Raw genomic sequence first — 20,942 nt, 5'->3', positions numbered from 1 at the left:
GAACATCTTTCCTACATGACTTCCAGTTCTCATTTTTCTAGGCTGAACTGTACCTGGTTTATCCTAAATTATCCTGGTCTATCCTCTGTCATTTGATACTCCAAAACTTTAGACTTCACAAATAAAAGCTTTTCACTGTAATTAGAGCATTATATACAACCATTACTCTCTTTAATCTCATAGTTCTCACTTAGTCACAGCTCCTTATTAATACTCCATGTACTGTGCATGTGTCAGAGGACTTAAACACAGCCTATAGGATGGGGCCTACATATCCTTCATGCCCTGCTCAACATGAGAGCAAAACATCCCCACTACACCAACACAGCACATTCATGTCCACGCACATACACATGGGGGTTTGCGAGCGAGGAGGTGGAAAATTACCATCTCTGTGTCCACAGGGAAAGAAAACACATTTCTGCTTCCCACCACCTACTGCAAAATAATAAAACATCTCAGGCTATCAAGACATATTATGAAATTACACCTTGTTAGTTAACAAGAAGCACAGTAAACTCAAGTCAAAAGAAAAAAAAATAGTGTTTTATTAACTACCACACTGTTATAATACACTTTTAAACGTACAATAAGGTAGCCTTTAAATTTGAGGTGGTTTTAAGAATAACAAATGAACAGATTTCCAAATGTTTGTAAATAGGTGAACTGCAGTAATTATTGTTGTACATTTTTTGAAAATGGTATAGCACTTACAGACTGGCTATATAACTTCATTTTGTACATTTTCTATAATTGAAAATATAAACAGTAATTAAAAAATAAAAAGAAAATTCAGCATAATAAAAAACATATATGTTTATCAGTTAAATGTACTGGATACATACAATTTTTAAGGGAAGAAGCAAAAAAGGAAAGATGGCTGATATTTAAATGCAGATTGACTAACCAAAAACTAAACAACAAACAAACAAAAACCTCATAACCCCCCTAGTTCACTATGACTATATCCATATGTTTGGGAGTACTGTCAATATGGAAGTGAAAGTGATTTTTCTTTTGTATTTGCATATGTTATATTTTACTGGTAATTTACATGATGGCTTTTAAGGCCCTGGCATACAGATGTTTTTTTTGGAAAAAGATTTGATAAAAATCACTGCTGAGACGCAATACACCTTATTTTTGGTCCTCCAATGTTCAAAAGAAGGGATATACTTCACTATAACATCTGCCTTACCACCCAAATGCTTCAACCTATACATATTTATTTTTCTTAACATTTTAAGCTTTTTAAACATTGGTTATATTGCCCACCTTGGTTATTGAAAGAATATTAACAAGACATCATTTTGGCAAATTAAATCTTAAACATGGCTTTTCAATAGGATTTAAAAGGTGACTATCCCTAGAGTTCCATGTTAAAATGTAGTTTGCAAAATCTTACAAGAGTAATGCTTAAAATATTGTACATAGTTAACCTAATTAAAATAATTAGCTTCAAAATGACAAGTTGATGAGCTAAGTAAAGCCTACACTATGTAACATTTGCTTGGAAACTTGATTTGTCAGTTATGCATAATAAAAATTCCAGTCATCAAGAAAATTACAAAATTTCTTTTATCATAATGTGATTTCTTTTCACCCATCAACTTCTTTTATCTTACAATAGATAAATACCAACATGTTCTCATTTTTTTTACACTAAACCACACAGGATTGATGCATTTGGTTAGACTACCATTTCCATCGTTAAATTCTTTTTTTTTTTTTTTTAATATAACTTGGTAAAATTTCTTCTCTTCTAGATTCCAAAAGTACCTACAAAACCCATGCAATTTTACCATTTTAATATACTATGGAATATCATACAAAGTAAGGCATTTCAGTGTCATGTATAACCAAGTTACTGTCAATCCAAAAATTTTTGCACATCAATAAAAAGATATCTAAGAACTTAGGAACAATATTCTTCTCACTACTGTATAAAAATAACCACAATTAATAGGTATCTTGTGTAATATTTACTCCATTGTCTCGTTTCCCGAAACTGTGACAAGCTGTAAAGGTATTTCAGTGTTGGTAAGAATATCCTGATTGCTGGTGCCAGATGTGTTAACAGTTCCTATTCCTGAAACAGAACCTTGTTGAATATTTGCAAGGATAAGTGTTGTTCCTCCTGCAGTAATCAAAGTATCATCAGATGTTGCTTCTACTGATGCCAGCACTGTACTGCTAGAGTGAATACCTTTTTTATTCTGATGTGTTTTAATGTGTTTGGCAAGATGGTCACTTCTCATAAAGCGTTTTGAACATTCTGGACAGACAAATTTCTTCTCACCTATCAAAGAAAGAAAAAAATAATCAAGAACACTAAAAATTAAACTTAATGCTTTTTAGAGTCAGAATTCTAACTAGAATTATACTGAGGAAGAAAGTGATTGAACATGATAAACTTGTGTGTTACATTTCTTGACACCCATACAAATCCCATACAATTTATATAAGAACTGATTTAATTTTCTGTGTGTCACTGAGCTTGGGGAGATCTTTCAGGCATGCTAGAGAATATAGCCATCTCATATGCTCAGGCTGCTAAGTCTCACTGCAATTATTACCAATAAATAACTTCTAGGAGGAGAACAAAACCTACCAAATGATGGACAGAGAAGACTGTATGACCTATAGCAGAATCACACTTGAGACTGACACACAAGATCATAGGGTAATTCAGGTTTGAAAGGACCTCTGAATGTCTGTGTTCTGATCTCTTTCTAAGGAGTCACCTATGAGATCAGATCTGGTTGCTGAGGAATTTATCCAGTTTTCTTGAGAACCTTTAAGGATGGAGACTGCAGGAACTCTAAAGACATCCTCTTCCAGTGCCTGGCTATTCCCACAATTAAAAAGCTTTTATTTATAGCTGTTCTGAACCCTTCTTATTTCAACACACATCTGCCGTCTATTATCCTTCAACCAATACACCTTCATCAGGGAAAGTAACTGCCTTCTTAAGGATGGCCTTTGCAGGTAGCTAGAGAATCACTACTAAGCTCCCCCCCTGCCCCTACTGTTCTCTTTGTGCATCTGAATAAGGCAAATGTTCCAGCTTCCTGATCATCTTGGTCACTCATTAGTGAATTCAATCCTGTCATCAGTGTCTTTCTTATACTGGGTGCTGAAAACTAGATGCCATGTTCTAGATGCAGTCTAACCAGAAGAAGGGAATAATCCCTGGGATCAGGGTTCTTGCTTCTGTTGATACAGCTCTGGGTATCATTGCTGCTGATCTTTGACCATGTTCCACTTGTCTATCAAGACTCCTGGGTACTTTTCAGAAGAGCTGTTTCCAACCTTTCCATGCTTAGCCTGTGTTACCCTAAGTGTTAATTCCATCCCAGGTGCAGTACTTTGTGACTGTTCTTGCTGAATTTCCTAGGATTCCTGTTAACCCATTCCTTCAGCCTCCATCCCTCTGCTATTCAGTGCATTGACTGGTCACCCCAGTTTAGGGTCATCCACAAACCTAAGAAGGTTAACAGAAGAATTCTGTTGATTCCTCCAGGTCAATTATAAAAATCTTCTAAGAGGTCAAAGGATGGATCCCTGCAGTTCTCTACATTTTACTGGTAGGCAGGTACACTAGGATCTATTAACCACATCATCTGAACTGGATCATTCAACTTGCCATTTTTAAAAACCATCAGCCTTTCCGTCCAGACAAACTGTAACCAGCTTGGATTTAGCATCCAAAATGTCTACACAAAAGCACACCATTAAGAACAACATTAATATTTTTCACAGACACCCAAAGACATTTTTCTAAGCAATGTAAATGCTGATAAACACAAAAATTATTTATCTACAGGTTTTTTCCAATACTATGATTTTAAAAGGTAAACATTCTGTTGAATGCAAATGTGAATTCAGTTTGTAAGAAAACAGATAAAACAGACAACAGATTTTAAACTAACTGCTCCTTGATAAGGTGGAATATCTACATTAATTTCTTTTCTTTGTACTAGACAGAAGGAGAAATGTGAACCTGAAGTTCCTAATCGGTGGTCTAACCACAAAACTAAAAGGTGTAGAATGATGCACCATCACATGCTCTTCATTGATTATAGGAATGATATCTAACTTCCAGGCCACCTAGTCCTCTTTTGTTCTTATTGAAGTTTTAAGATGGGAAAAGAGTTATAATCTGGTTCAAACAAATGAAATACATTGCTGAGCCTGAATCAAAGTATTCTGATTAGGCTACATTAAACATCAGCTTAAATGTCAGTTCTGAATCAAGAGGTGTGTGTTTTATCTCCTCAGACCTACCAAAGATTCCCAAGTGTATAAATAAGATTTAGCTGATTTTGGAAAAAGCACACTGCCTTAAAAGCAATCCAATTCAAAGATCTGTTCTCCTCTTAAAAGTTATTTATCCAAGCTCAGTCCATAGCACTCCTTCAGTTAAATACACCAGAATCAAGGACTGGAAACCTGTGTGCGTTCTTCGGTGTCGCTGGAGCTCATCGCTGCGAGTGAACCTTTTGCCACAGAACATCCAATTACAAACAAAGGGACGCTCTCCAGAATGCCAGCGGAGATGAGCTCTCAAATGTGAGGTCTTCCCATATACTTTGCCACATCCTGGTATGTGACAAATGTGTTGCTTCTTTTTTCCCAAGTTGGAGCCTCTGTTTAAAAAAGAAAAAAAAAAAGAGAGAGAGAGAGAGAGAAGTTATTCATTCTAATACATTCCTCCAAAATACTGGTCATATACATACATGGGGCTACATATACCACAACAGATCTGCAAACCAACCCAAGAAACTTCATGTTCTTGTTTCCAATACAACTGGATTCCAGAACACGTCATAAGGAGCTGGAAATAAATTCTATAATGCTATCCCAGCTCCACAGAAAACGATAAATTCAGCTGTGTGTGAAATGTATGTGATAGAAGCATAATCTTTAAGAAGCATACATGTATATGAAATTGGAAATACAGTTATGACAGCAGTTTGTACCACTTTGATGCTGAAGTGTCCCTATTTTACATTTCCCAGAGTTTCAGGCTTTTACCATATCAAAGATAGTTTTGGCAAAGAAAAACACAAAGTACTGCAACTGCCAAAATGGACACTGGAGATTCTGGCATCGGAGTAGAGAACAGATGGGACTTCTGGCATCTTGGGGAAACCTGAGAATCAGTTTGGGATTTGAAGGCAAGCAGAATAACCTTAATGCTTTCACTAAGAGAGGTGGAAGCTGATCTTGCTGACGTTTAAATGAATTCCTTGGTTTTCCAGTTAAAAAACAGAAATCCATCACAATGAACACAGAATTCACAGATCATATAATCCAGACTAAGCTTGATGCTTATTTTAAGATGCTGTCTCCCTGAAATGGCAGGTGACTAGGGGAAGCACCTGATACAATGGCCTAATTATTTTTTTTTTAATCAAATCACAAGTGATAGACCCAGAGAAAAAGATCAGTCTGGCCAGTGCAGGGCATCATGATTGATTTTAGCCAATTTAAGAGTTTGCTACTGCTGAAAGGGGCACTTGAGGGAATAGATCTGGCTGACAACACAGCTATATGAATGGTAAATGCTAGTACAAGGGAGGAGATTGAAAAATGCAGCCAGGCATCAGGCCACCTTATTCATCAGCAACATTAACTTGGAACACCGTAAGTGGATTCTGAAATTACAGTCTTGGGTGCTCCATCCTCCATGACTGATTATACAATTTTCAGCTGCTTCCCCATGGCAATTTTTTTCTTTAAACTGGGTGCTTTAGCTTCTGGTTTACATCTAACAAAAGTTCAGGTAAAGTGTGTACACGCTTCAAGGAGCTAGCAATTGCCACAAGCATTTCTGAACATGCACAAAATGAATTCACTCTAAAACCTCAGTGTTTTAAACAGTGTCTAAAGGGGATCCCAACCTAATCACATATGTACCCAAAACATTACAGACAGTCCAGAAAAGGAAGGAGATAAAATCCCATTAAGTCCTTGGAAATGTTTCTACGAATTCTCAATATAGAGCAATCTTCATAGTGTTTCATTAGTCATTTTATCCCAGAAGATAAAAACATCACCTGTACCTACTAATTATTTGTCATGACAAATACAAGTTTTGATTTCAGAACAAATTCAATAGAAGCAGAAGGCGAGTCCAGAAGGCTTTTGATCCTGTTGCAGCAGGAGAATCATCTAAGGACTTTATCCTCACATCTTCTCCAAACAAACTCTAGTGACTTCCCCTCCACAGAAATTAGTACAAATATTTTGTAAGTTGGCATGATATAGTACACAAATTGGATGAAATCAATTCTTCATCAAAATTCAATTTTGACATCAAAATTCCCTCAGAATAATGTTAATATTCCTATGTCAATCATTTGAAATGGCTTCATTGCACCTCTAGTCTAGACTGAAGGAAACCAAGGTTCAACTCATGGTCATTACTGTGCAGAGCCGATACAGAAGACACGATTCTAAGCACCTCACCTAACTGCTGACAGAATTCCTTAGCACACTCCAAAGTTCCAAGTGAGGGGGAAGTTAAGGGTCCACAGAATGAAACTCACAAGACTATTGTGAATTAGCAACTAAGTGTATTTATTCTATACAACTTCATATGGGCACCTGCATGTTTGCTTCATGTGTGCTCTAAACTAACAGGATACAAGCCAAATTCTATCTGGACACTTTGCAGCTGTGACAGTCTGGCACTATGCCCTAACACATGATGCTGAGAGGCCTTTCTTGCTGGCCAATAGCCACCATCACTGAATAGATGTATGTGACTCCAGCCTACTCCTTGAGTGGAGTTTAAAAACTAATAATATTAAAGTATTTCCACAGTACATTTTAGCTTTATGAAGATTGGATATGACGTTTCTCAATAACCAGGCAGACTGCTAGAGTTTCAGCAGGAAACACCTTCATCCACTGAGAAACTGGACTTTATATTCAGAGTACTTCCAGCAATAACATTAAAGTATTTCAAGGTTAAAACACACACTCATTAATTATTTGAAGAACGTGGTTTTTAGAGTTACGTACCTGCAGTGGTACTCAGAAGCACAGCTCCTCTATATATCAGACAGTAGTAGCTATATCTCAATGCAATTCCAGATGTAATTGTTAGGAGGGTGAAATCTCTAGGTGCAACTGAGAGAAGACTAAACTTTCTACTTACTTCAGACACCTTAACTAGAAGCCTAAAACATTCTATTTGGAAACAGAGTCATTCTTTGAGGCAAGTGTGTCTCTGTCCACTTGCTTATTGCCCATTTATTATATAAGCTTGGGGCTAAAAGGTATTAATTTACAAATCTAATACATCATCTTCTTCCCTTCCTATTTTCCCTCCCACTAACTAAGGCAAAGATTATAGTGGCTTCCCACTTCACAAAACTGGTACAAATCTGAAGACTGCAATGTAGTTCAATTCCAAAAGCCAACAACAAAAACCAGAAAGAACTTCTCAACTCGCCTCTGAATCCAGAAAACAGAAAATGCAGCTAGAAACACCAAAACAAACACTATATGATAAATGAAATTATGATGAAGTCTGCATATGTGAAGCCATTTTCCTTTTCCTTCTCCATTCAGAGCATAGGAGCAATAGTATTAATTGAGTGAAACATTATTCAGCTTTTTCACACTGATTTAAAGTACTTTTCTTGTTTTAATAGTTACATGTTATTTCTGTACTATGCTAAATACAAAATCATTCATTTCTCCAGGGCTTTTTTTTCCTCATCAGAGGTACTGACAACACTCACTCACAGTCTCTAAGAAAACATTAATGGCTTTATCTTATCATAACGTACGGTATGGTGAACCTCAACTAGGGCAATCGCTTTGTACCTCCAGCTATGAGGCAGAAAGAGATAAAGGCCAAAATTGTCAACCATCCACCAGCTTGAGGTGTCAAGGTTAATGTAGTAGAAGCATATTTTCTCAGAGTACTCTAGATGTTCACAGTCTGCTCAATCAAGTTCTTCACAGGAATGAACTCAGCATTCCTGCAGTGGAAAAAGTGGGGTATATAGATCTACAACTCCAAAATTTCAGGGCTCTGTTGCTGCAGTCCTGTGTCTTGTTCCCTAAACACTTCCCACTTGCTGCAATAAGTGAAGCAGGTGACAATCATTACACAGCCCTGATTCATTCCCTATCAGCCATCCCATCCATCAAATGGCACTGATGCCATTTGAAAAAAATAGTATGCAATCAAGTAATTTGAAACCAAGTGATAATGTATATGCACAAGGAATTAAGTTAAAGTTGCCCAGGATATCTTAACTAAGCATTTGCCCAATTTTAAATTTTGCAACTTCAACAACACTTTAAGAATTATGAATGTTATCTGAAAGAATTTACAAAAGCAAATGTTTTACCATCTGAAACTCTGCAAATCACCAGCAGAGTTGAAAGACTGATCAAAACTCAGAATTCCAGCACTAGGGATAAACAGGTAACTCTAGCAGCTATGGAATATTACCACTCAAATATTCTTTCAAGTGGGCTTATTCCTTTCTCCTAAACTCTGAAGGAATTCTGCATTCTGGTGGGAAAGTTGCTCTAGCAACTGTAAGCACTTTCACTCTTTTCTGTTTTCCCACCATTGTCTCCATTATCCTGTTTCTCTTCCAGTTCTAATTCTTCTCACATCCTGACTTCTTGCCCTACTTTTCCTAGTTACTTTGTATGTTTGATGTGTCCAGGCCTTCCTTTACAGGGGATTTCAGATTCTCATCTATCTTAACTCTGTCGTAGCTCTTACCTCAACTCTTTCCCAAAAATCGCATATCTGAGTTTTTAGACAGACTACACCCTTCTCCAGACTTCCCAAACCATCTCTCAAAAAGGTTCTCTCACGGCCTGAAACTTTCAAATTTCATTTTATAGCAACTCCACTCAGAAGGAAGAGGATTTTACAGTATAGATTTATAAATTAAACCACTGTAGTTTGGAATAGAGCATGAGGAAGATAAACACCTGGAATCTCTGTTTCCTAAGAGCACATGCAGTGCAAATCACATTTTCAGAGTTTCTCCTGAAACAAAACAAATCTCAACCCAGGGTGTACTTTGGGCAGATTTTCAAAGCAGAGCCAGAGTTCACCAACAACTTAGAAATGTCTGTGCCATGTTGCAGTGAACTACACATAGAAATTTAACGAGAGGAATCTGATGGACAAAGATGCTGCATAACCCACAGATATCACCACCTTTGCTGGTGATGTAAATGTATCAGAGTCTTTTTCTCTTCAACACACTTAATGCTTACTCAGCATGGCTACCTGGGATATCACCTCCCTGTGCTTGCAAGGCAGGTATCTTGAATGGGCAGCAAGAACTGACAAGAGACTTGACAAGAGAAATAACTTAGCCAGTGCTATTAGAACTCTTAGTGCCACTGGACACTGAGAGGTTCTTCAAAGACATTTTAGTGATTTACACTATAGTTCCCAAATAAATAAAGATCTTCATTTTAGTGAAGAAACTGTTATCAAAATGAACAAATTTTAGCATATTGGAAAGCAGCCCCTGCACAATTCTCTGAAGCACAAACACAACTAAATATTTTTCACTTGTAAAAGGCAGCTTAGTACACCTACCCCTTTCATATCCATAATCAAGGCATTCAAAATTAAGTATTTGGAAGTAGAATAAAATCTTCAGAACAAAAAAAAATAGTAATATTTTAATGAGATGCACAATAATAAAGCATTGTTCCAATGCAACACTGAAGTTTAATGAATTGGAACTTAGTACCTCTTTGTTAGTCAAGTCTCACTAATTTTGACTGAAAACAGTTCAAAATTTGTTATTTAGAAATATTATACAAACCTTGTTATATTATACAAACCTTGTTTTTCCTAGGAACCCAGTGAATAAGAAAACTAGGAAAACTGTATTTTTGTATCACTCCAAAGCAATTAAACTGTGGAAAACTGCTCAATCACCGAGGATATGCAGGAACACAGGATTTAATCAAGTTCTTGACATATGATAGGAAGCCAATTACAGATGCGCATATTCCAAAATATTTCATTTTCATATTTTTAGGGCAATGTTCTATCCCCCTCACTTGTACTAGGTGACATCTAACTCCACATTTTTTCGACTAATCTCAAAGGAGTAACTCAGAAAGGATGTAATAATCTGCTTTTTCATCTGCAAACCCCAAAATGGAAGTGGTAGTCCTTTATAGCATAAACTCCTTTGCGTAAAACCTGTAGTTTTCTCTCACTGCAGACAAACGCTGTTAACAAAAGCTCATTTCTTCTTGCCCATTATTTATTTTTCATCATTATATGTGTGATATGACACTGAACTTTACATACCTTCCACCACCTTCTTTGCAGTTGGGACATGTACATGCCACTCGTCGCAGTCTTTTTCCCTCCTGATGTGGTTGGTCCCCTTCCTCATCTACGACCTGTACTCTCAAATGTGTTAGATCATTAGTATTCAGTGTAGAATCACCACTGAGCTGCCACTCTTCTGGATCAGGATCCTCTTCTTTAATCCTAATATCTGGGAAAAAGAACAAACACAGATCTGTAAGTAGCCCATTAAACAGACAGAAAGGAAACCATGAAGATCAAATGTTTTTATTCTAGAGAGCACTATGCCTGTCAAAAGTCAACAGCCTTAAGTGCATTCTGACATTGCTTCTGTGCCCTTGCAACCTGTAGTTAAAAGTTTATCTAACTATACATTTCAAAGTTGAAGATAAGCTATAACAAAGCATTATAGTTTAAGTTTGAACTGTTCTTGGTGAGGAATGCTGTCACCAGGAAAATATTACTTGCTTGAAACTTGGGAAAAACTGAGGAACAAGAGGTTGGACAGAGGCTGAAGAAAAAATAAACTCATGTTTCAAATGATCCTGAGTAGCCATTTCTGTTTCCACAGCATTTTTGAATTAATGTCACATTAAGTAGCAACAGCCTTCCTCAATGGTCTTCAGAAGGTTTTAGTATACACAGAGATACATAAAGTAATGTGAGAAATCAGTCTAATAAAAGGTTTTCACCTGAGAAATACTGAGATACCTAAGGAAAACAAATAAATTAATGGTTTTGTTCCATTTCCCCTTTTCACCTGAAATTTATGTCTTCTGCACAATACATAGAAAACATTTAGGGAAGAATGTTATTCAGCAGCATTAGACAGAGATAAGCAACAGATGAGCCACATCTATGTTTTGATATACCAGTAGCCAAAATAGGTCTTAGCAGTTTTCTGTATGCAAAAAGGCCTCCTAATTATTCCGTATAGGATGGACATTTGCAAGTATGTGTACCCTCTCCCTACAGAGCATTCATTCAATCTAATCCAAGAATTAATTACAGCGTCATAACAACAACTGTTTTAACAAATTTACATTTTAATAGGAACATCTTCGCCTCAAACACTATTCTGCATTCCCAGGGGACTCCAAGTCTGAATTCCAAAAAAGACAGTTTGTATGCATTATACTAGAATGCTGAACCCCAGCCCCTTCTTTGGTTCAGCAGAGTAGTTTACTTTGCATTTTTTCTGTGAAAATGATTAGCCACTTATTAGCACAAACTAATAAGCAAACAAACATAATGCAGTGTTTGGTTTGTTTGTTTGTTAGCTTCAAATTAACATCTGTCTATCTTTCTGGACACATTCAAGAGACTGCTTTTCCAGCAAAACAAACCCAATTATCACGTAGACTTTTATCCTTAAACACTGAAAGCTTAAGCATTTGAGCTTTGTGGCCACTCTTAAGTTCTTTCTGGGAGTCAGCGCATCAGCCATCGTATCTTTGTAACGAAGACAAAGCTGCAGATTACCTGATAAAATATAAGAAAAACTGTGCTGGGTCATAGGATGAAGAGCATCCTGTCCCAGTAGAGATCAGAAAAGCAACCAATAACAAATTACGTAAAGAGTAATAGTTACCTGGTCTACCTTCAAAGTCATCCCCAGTATTCATCTATTTAGAGATAAGGGATATTGCTACACAAAAATTTGCTTGATGCTAATAGAGTCTCAGCCCAGTCACCCCCCAACAGCACAGTTTGTCTTTCTTTTGCACACATACAACCATATACAGGACTGCCCTGCACCCTACATCACTGATGTAACTACAGTTAAAGTAATTCTCTACGAAATCACTGTATTCAGAAGAGAATTACAGGTCAAAACCAGGGAAGTCTAGAATATTTATCTGGTTTGGCTGCAAAAGTCAGTGTTAGAAATGAAGTTTGCATGAATAGGCTCTGAGCTGTGGGAATCCAGAAGCAAGCACAGTCACATCTGCTGATTTTTTACACATGTAGTACAACTGTGATAAGCATGCCCAAAGTCACCTGCACACCTTCACTGTTACCATCACAAGTTCACAATTTCAGACAGCACCATAATAAATATCTTTCATGTGGAGACCTAGAAAACCTGTGGCAACTTCTGGTCTTCTACATGAGCCACCAAACTACTTTGCCACCAAATTAAGCTACTTTCTGAGACTCAGCTAAAAAATAACTTTATTATCTGTATGTTATAAATAAAATTGCTTTTATATAAGCAAACATTACACCATGATAAAACAAAGTTTACAGAATTATCTTTCAAATAACTACTAAGTATACTAATACATTTTAGAGCAACTTTAGAAAAAAGCAGAAGCCTGATTCAGTCTTGCACAAAAGGACACATAATAGGAATTTAAATACAGCAAGGCTGCCAGCACAGGCCAATGCAAGTCTCCAACCAGTTCTTTAGGACTGTGTGTTACACATTATACTCCAAATTCTTTTACCAATCAATGTAACACAAAGTATACACTGTATAAATTCTTGTTTTATTTAAAATAACAATTAAAGTACTGTTAATAAAATAACATACAGTTTTAAGAAGGTAATTTCATTATGATCTCCCTAACACTAGACAGTGTGCCTGCAAAGTCAGTAGCTGAATCCAGTTAAGACTGCATTGATATACTTCCAAAGAGATATGCAAAGATGAATGGTACAAATTAGGGTATGGATCTGTGCTCCCAAGACCCAACTCCACTACTGAAGTCAAATATTCCACATGATTTCTCCTATTACCCTGACCTCCCCAAGTCACACTCTAATAATAGAGATACACATAAGAGTAGAAGCATGTCCAAAAAGTCTATTACTGCATGCCAGTATCCATGACTTTCTACCTTCTATGCAATGCCTGCTCCACTTCACAAAGTTTTGTCATGAGTTCCTTCCACTTTTTCATTAGTATCTCTCTGTTTATTCCCAGTTTCTCCCAATCACCACCATTCCTGCAGCAGCACAGAGACTTATAATAGTTCTATAATGACAGATGCATAATTGGGAAACTTGGACAAAAAAAAAGGACAGAAAAACACACCTAACAGTTGAGGATACTGGAGAAGACAACAATTCACATAGATATACAATAGTTTATAGCATTATTCTAAAAAATGCAGCACTGAAATGAAGACAAAGTAGTAACTGTGTTCTTAATTTTGTGCTGTGCTTTCTGGTTATCTTGGTAAGGCAGAAAGTGTAGCTATTGCTTTAGCTATTCATCAGAAGGAATATCTTCTACTCCTGGCACACAGAAAAGTACAACATAAACTGGCAATTTACAGACAGGACTTTTTAATACTTATCTGAGTAGACTATACTTGAAACAAAACACAATTAGAAGAAATATCAATAGATAAAGTGTTTATATAACCTCTCCAGGAGTAGTATAGCAGAGAGTGAACTGCATCAACCCCACAATGAATGTGATTGCCTTAAATGAGGTCCTCAGAACCAATGAGTCTGTTGCCCTCCAAGTAGGTTTTTACATTATTTCAAGAGATAAGGTTAAAATTCCACCAGTATTTTTTGGAAGGAAAAGGAGAGCCACTCATGAAGCTGTTGAAAGGGCAAACCATGGAGAAGAGCTGGAGATTAAGTGCTCTCCAATGCAATGGTATCTGAGATGATGAAAATTCACATAGATACCAGAGACTATGTGTCTCCCCAGTGCTCTTCTAGATATGCTCTATTCTAATTCAGCCTCAACTGAGAGAATTTACATAAACTCTGCAAAAAAGAGGCCTAAAAAAATTTATATAATCCATAAAGTCATGACAAGCTGACACAAACACTAGCAACTTTGAGGCTACTTTTGTCGTCTACCAAGGCTAAATAAAGGTTACATTTTCTTCATTAGTCTTTTATTTCCATGCTTTCAAATTTCTATGTGCCCTTACTTTTAAATTCGAGACTTAGTTCTAGGTAAGCATGAAGGGGAATTTTAGACAAAGATATTGTTTCAAACTACCAACAGATTCTGAAAAACACATATTGTGTTCAGACTCTGCTTCCTGTCAAGTGTGCTAGATTTGGTTTAGGTTTGGCTTTTCCAAGATGGAAATTGGGATCTTGGTGAATAATTCTGTTCCAAAGGTAGTATTTCATAGTCATAGAAAGCTCAGAGCTGGCTACAATATGGAACCAGATTGAGTGCATTTGACAAATCAAACCAATAAGCAAGAGATTTGTTTGTTTAAAGTGTTTCAGAGAAGAATAACTAAACTGACAGGATGAAACAATGCAGATGGAAACGCAGTTTAAACTATACTTGAGTACATGTGAACTATAATCTAGTGTGGAGAGAAATACTGTTGCCCACTCCTATACCCAGGTCGTTTACCTATTTCTCCAGGTATCAGATGAATGCATCAATTAATCTTCACATTATGTCTTGGTCTGTTTCAACCAGGACTTAAGAACATGCTATTTTCTCCATCTAAGGAAAAAAGTTTTAGTTTGCCCAAGAGCCACAGAAACAGGGGTAAACTGAGAAGGGAAGGGGACGCAGATTTTTTAATATACATGCCTTTGCAGAATGTCACAAAGGCACACTTAGTATTACATTATAACAGTCTGCAAATTGTGAGCTTGTAGTTCAGCTGCTTTTCCCAGATGCTGAAAGCCACCCTGCCCTTCCACTCAGCCAAGCTTTACAAGTTCCTGATCTGAGAAGCAGAAATATGGTTTGAACTGAAAACAGATTTGCAGGAGCACTGCACATACCTTCCCACCAATATCCTCACAAAATCACAATTTGACTGCCATTTCAATTGTTTCTGATTGTTTATTTTTTCCAAATAGGGGCTTCCCTTCCTACCTTTCCCAAGAAAAGAGATATAAAGAGATGCTCATTTCCACTTCTTTTTCATCTTCTGTTGTTTTCTGTTTTCTCTACAGTTCAACCCCCATTCCCTTGGAATTTAAATTTCTTAAGACACTGTTCTTGTTCTTTGCCATCCAAACTGAACTATCTAAATTAAACTTCCTCTACTAGCTGATCAGCTGTTCAAGCCTTTCAGACAGGAAACTCAACAGAAATAATGATTTTTACTCTGATTTGCCCCCAAATCTTAAGTGTGAATTTAGACATCTTTATTACATAATAAATTACAAGGCAACATGAGGTACACTGCAAAGCATCATCTTGAAATACTGGTGAACCTCAACTCAGAAAAAAGACTGTCATCTAGATTCAACAGCTCTAAATCAGATTTTAAGCTTGTGAGGAAAAATAACTTATGTACAAGCCTAAGAGCAGGACCTTACAGTACTCAAGCAGTACCAGCAAAATGATTACAAATGCAGCAACAGATTTCTTTCCTTGCAAGAAACACCACACAGTGTATGTACAACTGATCCTATACATTACTCTAAAGCAAATATTTAAGTATTTAAATGATTAAAGTTCTTTAGGCAGTGCTACCTCAAGGAACACACTATGCATCAAGGAACAGTTACTTGCCCTAGAGTAACTGTACTCACTTGAGGTGTCTACAGATTCTGGATTCTTATAGACAGTAATGCCTGCTGCAGCATGCACTTACTTCTTCTATTCTTCTCAAAGCTGAAAATCTAAGAAGGTCTAACTAAATAGGGGAAGAAGAGTTCATCATGCTTAATACTCAAGAAGCCACTAACTCCAGAAATGTAAGGAAAGCAAGAGGATGGAGAATTCTCTGACCAGCAGGACTAAGTGTTTCTACATAGAAGAGTATCTGACTGCTACTAGTGTCAAACAACAGAATTGTCAGCAGTAATACAGGAAGACCAAATTGTTCAGCAAGTGTTTCTGTCCTGTATTTAAGTAAAAGCCAAATAATTGTCCTACTACTAGATGACAATGAAAAGCTTCCCACTGACAGTAAGTCAGAAGCATGTAAAAACAGCTACGGAAGCAAACACTTAATAAATCAACAGAATGATAATTTTCATTTGACACTTTTTAAGAGAAGGCTGAAGAGCTCTCTGCAGTTTTAATGCTGCAAGCCTTTGGCCATGTGAATGCTCCAGTGGGTTTGAAAAAAGCTAATACTGTGATAATACTGAAAAAGAGTAAACAAATACTCAAAGAAGTAGGGACAGAATTAGTGCACTCAAAATGCAATTATATGAACAATTAGATTTAAAACTAATTTTTTTATTTAAATCAATGACACCGTTGTTGATATAATATACTTGAGAGTTCTGCACAGCAAGTGTCTTACTAGGATACAGGAAAACACTTTGATTAAATGAAGTGCAAGACATACTTGGAATACATGAATTAAATACTGGCATGAATTTTAGATGCAGGTTGAGAACTATCATTTCTCTATGATAAATTATGACGATGCCATTGACAATGTGCATTTTTATCACCTTTTACTCTTGAAATTACTGCCTTTTGTAAAAATATGAGTCTTCTACAAGCAGTAAAAGACAACCCACCTACAACTCAGCCTGATCTTCAAGAGTGCAATAGGGCAATCAAGAGGGCAATCACAACTAGGGTCCTGGTGAGTATTCCTAGCATTATAAAAAGACTGTCATTGTCCTTGCAAGAAACTTCAGATACTTTCTATGAGCCAGATGCACTGACAAGTTTGGTTCTGATCTCAGAGATCAGAACCAAAGTATGTGATCCTGCCAGGAGGTTTGAAAGGCAAGAAAACTGCACAGGACCTGAAACAATGGCCCTAAAGTGCTGAGACTGAAAAAAGACAGAAGACAAGTTTCCAGCCTTCTTCTTAAGAAGTTGTAGCAGTACTGGAAATAAAATCCTTTCCCTCTTTCACTCCATGGATACTTGCCATAGATCCCCATAAGTATATGAGAGTTTTCATTTTGTGTCAGGAGTATCTTGCAAAAGGAATGTGTACCTGAAACTGGGTAATATACTCTTTTGTGAACATCCTGAGGATATCTGAGACTAAGGTAACTCCAGCTAACCCCCTTAGCTCTGAGAATCCATGCTGCATCCCCAGACACTCGGCATACACAACATATATTTACTTAGGAGTAACATACATGCAAAAAACTTTCACCTCACCACCACCAGCTGTGAAGAAAATTCATTAATAAGCAGTTTTGGAACAAAGAGGAGAAAAGCCCATGAAGTACTAATGCAGAGGAAGGATGCAACAATTCAATATTTTCAAGAATTTGAAGAAAAAAAATATCATTCTATTCCACAATAGATATTGCACTAAAAAATTAACCAGACTAACTGAAGTTCTGCAAACTTTAAGTGAGATAATTTACTATATGCTGTTATAAGCACAACTGTGAAACACATACAAGCATGATCATCTAATTCTTCCACAATTTATTAATTTCCTTTGAAAATGATGCTAAAATAAGAAATGTAATTTAAGCATGCTGACAGCAAACTATTTACACAAGATTGGTACATAAATAGCTCCAATTCCCATACTAACTTAAATTCATCCATTTCAAATTTAATTTTCATATTAAGAAAATAGTGGGGAGAATTGTTTCAACTGTTTTGATTTTGTAACATAAAAGCTAAATGCCTCAAATGAAAATTGGACAGCCAGAGAGAGACTTTGTCAGATAAAAATATTTACTAAACATCACTACTTCAATCTACTTCATGCATTTCATAAGACTTTTTTCTTTTTTAAATGAGATTCTATTTCAAATTGATACCATGCCCTTGTCTCAAAGTCTTGTTATAAAGAATGCCTTAGAAGGAAAAACTGCATAATTGAAATTAAAATTAATAAGGTTAAAAACTGATACTTAAAAAGAAAAAAACTAAGCTGTGAAACACTGAAAACCAGCCAAAATTGTTTTAAAAGTTCTAGATGCTGGAAGAAAGCTATGCTTTAAGTAGCACTCTGCACTACTTCATCTGAAGCACTAAAACATTGAAACACGTTGTTTCAATGCAAGTAAAACTGTGAATGCTTCATTTTTAATTTTGTTTGTTTCAGCATTTAGACTGTTTTAGGAAACAGATATTAGACCAAAGCCTCACCAGGTATCAGCAGATGAAAGATAAATTGTCACTTGGGCAACTATTTCCCTTGAAAACTGTCAGCCAATGTTTTGGTCAAATTTAGAGTAGCTGAATTCCTTCGGCCTGCCAAAGCCGTCAGATTGCAGCAGGGGTGAGCGGAACTGCCAGCACACACAGCCAGCTGCTCCCACTCACCATCAGCTGGGCAAGGTACCTACAGGCCTGACTCTAGGGTCAATGCAGCAGGAAGAGGAGTCCTGCAGGAGCTGTGTACACTCCTGCAGAACAGCAGCTGGAAAGAGAGATGGAGGAGTGAAGACCTCAGTTTTGGAGTGACACTTCAGTCAACTCTTGAAAGGAATCCCTTTGACTTGATTCCAGCTGTAGACCAACCTGGAAAACTGTTTGTAGGCTAGGGGTTATTTCTATTGAAATAAATTAATCTTCCAGGTGAGTGTGTCTGAGTTGATAAGCAGTAAAGTCCATTCTCAAGCCAATGTTACCTTCTTTCATGTCATTTGCTAGTGTCTTCAGGTGCTACTGCAATGGTCAAAAGAAGTATGTAAAAAAATTATCCAGCATCCTATTGCAAGTTATTGCAACCTATATAAGACCTGGTAAAGGTATTATATAGGTTGCATATATATGCATATGTATGGCTTGACCCCAAGCCATTTTTTCCGGGAAATAACCAATCCCAAACTGATTCACTACATTAATAAATTAGCTGAGACACTATTACAATTAGAATTTTATTAGCATCAAGTTTCCTTCAGCTGGACAATGGCTTGGAGGCAGGGGGAAAATCCAGTAACTTAAAAATTCTTCCAAGCTGACAAAACTTACAGGATCAGAAATATGAAGGCCAAGTTGGTACATTTCAGTTCCTGAAAGTTTTTCAAAATAAACACTACGTTATATGAAATGTTTGAAGAAGAAATCTATATAAACATGCTAATAAAAAACTCCACCTTTCTTGACCAGGCAAGTCACTAAAGAGTAATGTGAACTGTGCATGTAATGGCTCTGTTTGTTATACAAAATACAGTATTTTATTATAAACTGCCAACAAAAGAAGTACACTTCTAGAGAGCTTTCTCAGGTTTAATTTCCTCTCAAGACCAGAACAATGAAGCCAATACACAGGTGAGAAAGGTGTCACCCTTCAGTGCTTAATATATAGATACTATTTGATACAGCTTTTTGCTAGAAAAGCAATGCTGAGGAGTCCTGGCTGTGAGTAACCAATACCCTTCCCCTGGTCACTACAATGCTGAGCACAATGAGGAATGTGAGTTCTAATAAACATCCTGAGAAAAACAAGCTTGGCCAAAACTTTCCAGAACAAATTCACTGCAACGTAGGTCTGCGCATACATGTGCCTCATAGAATGGACATTTTGGTACAAACTTAATTACTGGACATCTTTTGGAGAAAACTGTACATTTACTGGACAAAGCTCTTAGTTTTGTATTAGGGTTTCAATGGTTTTCCATTACGTAAACAAAATGTAGGACCTAGGTAAAAACATTTCTTCCCCTCACACACAAGAACAGTAAAGACATCCTCTGCTGCATATCTGGGGAGTGAGCCTTGGAAGAACACCTCTCACACAATGGGCTGTAACAATGAAAATCTAAAACCTAACTGCTTTCCCAGCCACAGTGCTAACAGAACAAAGAACATTATTTGGACTTCAGATAATTACCAGCCATCTCTGACACAAAACTGGGAATATGTTCTTTTTATTTTTGCCCCAGGTAGACAAATTTTCTTAAATGAAAACAGAAAATACAGCCTGACTCTACTTGGTATGAAAGGAGTGTATTATCCAGCTTGGGGGAGAAAAACAGCGAAACCCTTCTTATCTTGCTTCAAAGCTCATTGGTAGTGGACAAAAAAAAGCAATCAAGTAGCTTCACACGATTTAACTTCTCTTGTTCTGCTGTCTCTTCCACTTACCTTCTTCTTTCAGTTTAAAATTAAACTTTTTCCTTATTTGCAAAACAACAATAGACTTCTGACTGAAAAAAGCCCCCTATGATTTCATAATCTTCTTCTAATTGTGTATTTATTCTCCAAACTGAAGAAAGGTTGTGGAGGGGTTATAAATAAGAAGGAGAGGAACACCTCTGAAAAAGATTCTCTCAGACAAAATACCAGATGCATATGGAAAAGACACTGAAAGTCAATCAAGATAATGCAGTTTGATTCTGTCAGAAGCAGTGTCACACTAATCATTACTGTGGGAAAGTGAGCTTCTTCTAACATAAAGGAAGGGACAATTACATTCTCCCAAAATTTAGGGAATGGCAGTTTTAATACCTTCCAATCCATTTATTATTCCTAGACAAGTAGAAAAAAATGTTACTATAAATCTCCATCTTATCTTTAATATCACCAGGTGTTTATAGCTATGCACTTCAGGCAAGAGTTTCTGCTATTCATCCAGTACTTCTGTCTATTTAATCACATCTCATATATCCCATTTAGTCTCTTGCCTTCCCATGTGAAATTCCTTATAGGAGAATACAGTTAAAGAACACTCAATGGAACTCCCTTGCATTTTATTATAAACCATGAAACACTCTTGAGAATGATCAACAGACAAAATGATACACACCACAGATCAGACTCAACTTCTTTCTC

General features: G+C 36.7%; 1 protein-coding gene across 2 annotated transcripts in view; it reads right to left on the bottom strand.

Moving 5' to 3' along the window:
• Nucleotides 1-524: 524 nt before the first annotated feature.
• SP3 (Sp3 transcription factor) overlaps nucleotides 525-20,942 on the bottom strand; it is a 34,780-nt gene continuing 14,362 nt past the window's right edge. For both annotated transcript variants that reach the window (XM_066553841.1, XM_066553842.1), the window contains 3 exons: nucleotides 10,328-10,520; nucleotides 4,453-4,649; nucleotides 525-2,299 (listed from right to left, as the gene is read on the bottom strand). In XM_066553841.1, coding sequence (XP_066409938.1) covers nucleotides 1,983-2,299; nucleotides 4,453-4,649; nucleotides 10,328-10,520 — 707 coding nt within the window. In that variant the 3' untranslated portion in view covers nucleotides 525-1,982. The remainder of the gene's footprint in view (nucleotides 2,300-4,452; nucleotides 4,650-10,327; nucleotides 10,521-20,942) is intronic.

Source organism: Molothrus aeneus, chromosome 7 (genome assembly GCF_037042795.1).
Source record: "Molothrus aeneus isolate 106 chromosome 7, BPBGC_Maene_1.0, whole genome shotgun sequence".
In the NCBI taxonomy this organism is placed as follows: domain Eukaryota; kingdom Metazoa; phylum Chordata; class Aves; order Passeriformes; family Icteridae; genus Molothrus; species Molothrus aeneus.
Note: the sequence above shows the minus strand (reverse complement) of the source record. Positions and strands in the feature narration are given on the sequence as shown.